The sequence below is a fragment of the Propithecus coquereli genome, unplaced genomic scaffold (assembly GCF_000956105.1).
Source record: "Propithecus coquereli isolate 6110/MARCELLA unplaced genomic scaffold, Pcoq_1.0 Scaffold59, whole genome shotgun sequence".
In the NCBI taxonomy this organism is placed as follows: Eukaryota; Metazoa; Chordata; class Mammalia; order Primates; family Indriidae; genus Propithecus; species Propithecus coquereli.
This window is the reverse complement of record NW_012151840.1, coordinates 1,133,193-1,138,301: the sequence shown is the minus strand read 5'-3', so window position 1 is coordinate 1,138,301 and position 5,109 is coordinate 1,133,193. Positions and strand designations below refer to the sequence as shown.

Genomic DNA, 5,109 nt, shown 5'->3' with positions numbered 1-5,109 from the left:
TCTTGAGTATGTTAAGCTTAGCCTGCTCCTGCTCATAATGGTGATTAATTGCCAAATGTTTCATCAGCAAATCCACTGCCATCTCTCATCAGTCCCCTAGATAGGAACAAGGGTACATTTCGGAAAAGACTCAGAATTTCAGGGGATTTACTATTTGTAACTCTGGATCTCTGGCACCGTTCTGGGATGCCAGCCTTCTAAACTAGATAGAAGCTCAGCTAAATGTCTGGGGATTTCTTGGGCCCAGGGCTCAATAAAGACCAGAAGCCAAAGTCGAAAGAGATCCCTGATTGGAACAGTTGCTGGGTCTGGATTTATTTTAAATCAGGAGATTCCTAATTCCTTGTTTCTAAGACAAGGAATGGCCAGAGATCGCAAAACAAATCCTTTCTATCCCTGTCACTGAAAGACATCTAAGTGAGCCAAGGGAGATGAAATCTTTCTCATTCATCAAAATTCCTGGGAAGGAGAGTCAATAACCTTCCTCTTCTCATATTCTTCTAGTATGATCACCCAACCCTGACCACTGGAAAAGCATTCCTTCTTCCTAACCTTGTGTAATTCTGCAACAATAAACCCTGTTCAGTCTGCTTAAATTCTTCAAAACGATGGAAAGATCGTTCAGTCATCTTTAACTTGTTTTGGGTTACTTAGCTCAGAAAGCAGTGCATGAAGCTAAATCAAATCTATGAGTTTACCATCTAAAATTTATACAGAGTTTTACAGTTTAGAAAGCAATTTGAAATATATTGTCTCATTTGATTTGCTCCTTTCAACAGCCCTGTGAAAGAGATGCAATAAACGTTATAATCCTCAAATGACACACTATGTAAAAATATTTGTGAACTGGAAAGTACTTTACATAAACGAGCTATTACTGCTTTACACATGAGGAAGCCAGAGGAGGCATATGATTTGCCCAAGGTCACATAGTTAAGGGGAAAGCCGGGGCTCAAACCAAGAACTTGTGGCTTAAATTTCGTACTTTTGTCTAGTTTGGTCATCACATGAACTAACTTTGCACAGAGAAAAGCTGTTTCATGGATGTAAACTCCTAACCCATCTGGACATCTCAAAAACATTTGCCATGGAGAACTAGGCAAATGGATATAGATGGCTTAGCAAAACTCATTACCACTTCTGTAAAAATAACTCAGTATCATTACCTATTTGCAATATGAAACACATTTTTAGAAACTCTTGAAAAGAATATATAATAATGGGCAGTAAGTTGTCCATGGACAAAACCTGAAAGAGACACGAACAGCTGCGTTTAGCCCATCTCTCAGTAACAATTGATTAACATTAAAAGATAAAGATTAGTTGCAAATACTTTTACACTTTCTATGGACCCAGGATTCACGCCCCAAAGGAAGGTACAGGGGGTAAAAGACCGTCAAATAAATATTCCAAAGTCTTCTTTAGTCGGAGACACAGTATCTCTCCAAATACATCGGTCCTCCTTCACGTTGCTCATCTTGTAGAAAATACACATTACCTAGGAAAACTTCTCTAATTGACCTTATTTTGACATTTGAAATTAACATATGGATGCTGAAACAACTTGAAATGGAGGAATTTATACTTGCTGATATGTTGGTTCACTCCAACATTCATTTGTCAAATATTTCTTGAGTACTTACTTCAGGCAAGGCACTAAACTAGGCACACAAGATAGAACATAAACTAACCAAACACAGTCCCTGCATTCATGGAGCTTACAGTCTAGTGCTGCTTTTATGTGGTCTTCAGGAGTCTTTTATGTTTCCTAGTCCCCCAGTTAGACTGCATGCTCTCTATGAGCAAGAACTATATACTTAAATTTTCTAAAACATTCTTATAGCCCCTTATACTAGGCCCTCTACATAGCAAACTGATAAACTAAAAGAGAATCCTTGACTCCATAACCTGTATTTTATTCTACTCAATCCATCCAGTATGGTTTAAGAGTACAAATTATTTAAAATCCATAGGATCTTGAACCTGTGATGTCCAAACGTCCAAAACGCCTACAGGAAAGGGGGCAAGATCAGTGCAGCTAGCTGGGAATATCTAGACAGAAACCTGGGTCCTAGCACTGACCTTCTTAACGGGGAAGAGAATCAGACCAAGTGAAGGTGAGGAATGCCCTCTACCCTGCATTATCCCTCAGGAGAAAATGGTGCTTTAACTATAGAACTTACAGCTGTGAGCCCCAAGACTGTCAAACAGAAAAGTGCAAGGGAATACCTTGACTGCTGAAGAGCATCTTACCCTACTGCCAAAGAGAGAGCATAAATGGTGCCCCATACATTCTACAGGACCAATATACAAACCTAGTTAGACATGGTGGGGCAATGAAAAGAGCCATGGATTCAGAATCAGAAGATGTGTGTTTGAGTCCAGATTCTGCCACTAATGTGGCAAGATGGCACTGGGCAAGCCAGGTATCCTGAGCCTCAGTTTCCCCACCTGTAAAATGGGAATAATAACCTCTGATTTGTCTACCTCACAGAAATATTGTGAGGTTCAAAAGAGATACGTGCTATGAAAGCCCTTAAGAAACTGTAATGTGCTACACAAATCCTAAGATTTGTATCTGTGAGGATATCCAAACTCCCAGAGGAGTGTCTCACATCAATCCAGGAATCCTCATTGCCTTCTCCTTCTTGCACCCCCCAACACCTAGGTCAACACCTTCTCACATCCCCGAAGTGACAGAAATAGCTCACCACACGAATTTTAAAAAGGCAAGTACACTAATTCCTGAACTCCAAGAGGCTGAAGAGGGAAGAAGGGAAGCCATGTAAACCATTTCATCTCCTTGTCTTGACATGCCTCAGTTCTCCCTGTCCAAGCGTCAAACTACAGAGAGGCCAACAGAAAGAGCCTGAACCAGCCATGTATCCTTTGTGGTTGTCTGCCTCCTCTTCTCCACTGCCAAGTCAGTTCCCTGTCTAGGGATTGCTGAACTAATCTAAACAGGACTCCGAGGCAATACAGAGATTAGTGTTTGGGAGAGAGAGATTATATGCATTTTAGGCCACATTCCACAGCCAAAAGGAAATTATTATTAGCACGGATAACCAAAGGTTGACTGGACACAGAGAGAGCAACTGCTCTCTCACTAATATTCTTCCCTATCTCTCCAATAACATTTTTTCCAGGCCCAGTCCTTTCGTTTGCTTGTTCAGTCCTCCAACCACCCATCAATCTAGTTAGGATGTGTGCAGAGCCCACAAAACTCACCCCCCTCAAGATTCTTAAGGAGAGAAGGGTTGAGGAGGGGTAGGGGAGGGAGGGAAAAGGCAGACGCCTTACAAAGTTGTCCAATCATTTGGAAGAAAGAATTAAAACCACACTGTAACATTACCAGTGATACAGGGAAGGCTGGGCAGACTCTTGGGGAAAGGGGGATCATGTGCTCAGACTCAGGGCCAGAGCCTCTGCCCATCAGGCCTAAGAGCCCAAAACAACTCCTTCCAGCTCTAGGCAGAGGGAAGGCCCATTTTGCAGAGTGAAGCTTATTAAAAAACGGCTTGGAAGATTAAACCTAGAGTATCAGCTGTTTGGCAGGTCTCAATTTAAACTCTAATCTTGGAGGGGAGAAAATTCTAATGTGACCTATGCATTTTGGAGCCATATCAGTCACGGGTAAAAATCCAGACCTATATGGGTGCAAAGGGTGTTTCTGTCCCATTATTCAGGCCAAGAACATCCTCCTCATACTAGAAATGGGATCCACCCCATCACCAAGCCCCACCATTCCATAACAACCAGCCTGGTGGAGGCCCACGCCCCTGCCAGGGCCCTTCCCCCAGCAGCTCCAACACCTAAAGCCAGTCCCAATCCATCCCTGGGCGGGGGGTCACATGACTAGGTTTACGCCTGCCTCCCACCCCAAAGCTGGCAAGTTGGGAGGACCCAAATTCAGCCTCTAGCCTGGCAAAAGTCAAAAGCCAGTGGAAGCATTTCCCTCTCCTTCCCCTCTCCTGGCTTCACTGTTTATTGCTTATATTAAAAAGACGCTGAATCAAAAGCTATGTTTTGAACATGGACATACACAGAGAGAACATAAACAGACACGCCAACCTTCCCCAGAGACCACTGCTCCTAACCCACCAATTCCCACAGCCCAGCCAGACCCTTATTTTGCAACCTTTTATCAAAATGCAACACGCTCCCTCCCAGTCTTTCCTTTAGAAAGTGTTGAAAACCCAAATTATTAGCAAACCTACCTGTCTATGCTCTGGGGTAACCTTACACTCATGGTTTCTCAGTGTCTCCACGGTTCCAGTAGCTTTGGTGTCTTGATCAGGATTGGAGCACTTGCAATTTTTAAGAAAGGTGAGAGGAGGGCCTCCCAACTTGAAGATTGAAACCTTTTTCCTCCAGTTCTCAGGACCCTGGTAACTGACGCTCCATTCTACTTCTACCAGTTAACATGGTCTCCTTTCTTAGCCCCCTTTCCCCTCCCCCCTCTTAAAAAAAAAACTGAAAGGAAAAGAGGAAAAACTATGACCTTCTTAGAAACCAAAAACCCAACCACAAATCTCTTCAAGGTTAGCACTATGGGCTAAAAAATGAATCACAGAAAGAATGTGCCTTCAAAATATCACTCTTAACTGCAAAATACAGATAAAAAACATCCTTTAAATCCAGTTTCCCCAGCTGTCCTTCTGTTGGCAAGAGATCTAGTAGCTCCAAAGAGGAAAAAAAATAATTTTCTGGTCTCAAATGCTTAAAATGACAACAGCAGATATATCTGAGGGAAGGAAAAAAATAGGAATAAATCTTAAATGGCACTTGGAAAAAATCTAGCTGATTTGCACAGTAAAAAAAAAAAATAAATAAAACCATATAATAGTATGTACACAACAGCACTCCAAGTCGAGCGCAACCCTGGGAACAAAATTTATGGATTTCCTTTAAAAAAAAAAAAAGCTTTTAAAGGTTTTGAAATTCTTAAATGAGCCAATTGCACCAAAGAGAAAAAAACAAAAAATACCTGAAATGCAATGCTTTTTACCTTTAAAATGGTAGCAATAATCAGAAACCAAGCAGAATCTCTGAAAATATTCTCTCCTTTTCTTTTTCCTTTAAACTTGCAGGTTCCTCCACCTACCCTAG

At 41.7% G+C, this 5,109-nt stretch overlaps 1 protein-coding gene across 5 annotated transcripts in view; it reads right to left on the bottom strand.

Moving 5' to 3' along the window:
- The window catches only part of ARHGEF11 (Rho guanine nucleotide exchange factor (GEF) 11), a 109,157-nt gene extending 104,190 nt beyond the window's left edge, over positions 1-4,967 (bottom strand). For all 5 annotated transcript variants that reach the window (XM_012658907.1, XM_012658910.1, XM_012658908.1 and 2 more), the window contains exon 1: positions 4,218-4,967. In XM_012658907.1, the coding sequence (XP_012514361.1) occupies positions 4,218-4,249 (32 nt within the window). In that variant the 5' untranslated portion in view covers positions 4,250-4,967. The remainder of the gene's footprint in view (positions 1-4,217) is intronic.
- Between the last annotated feature and the right edge of the window lie 142 nt (positions 4,968-5,109).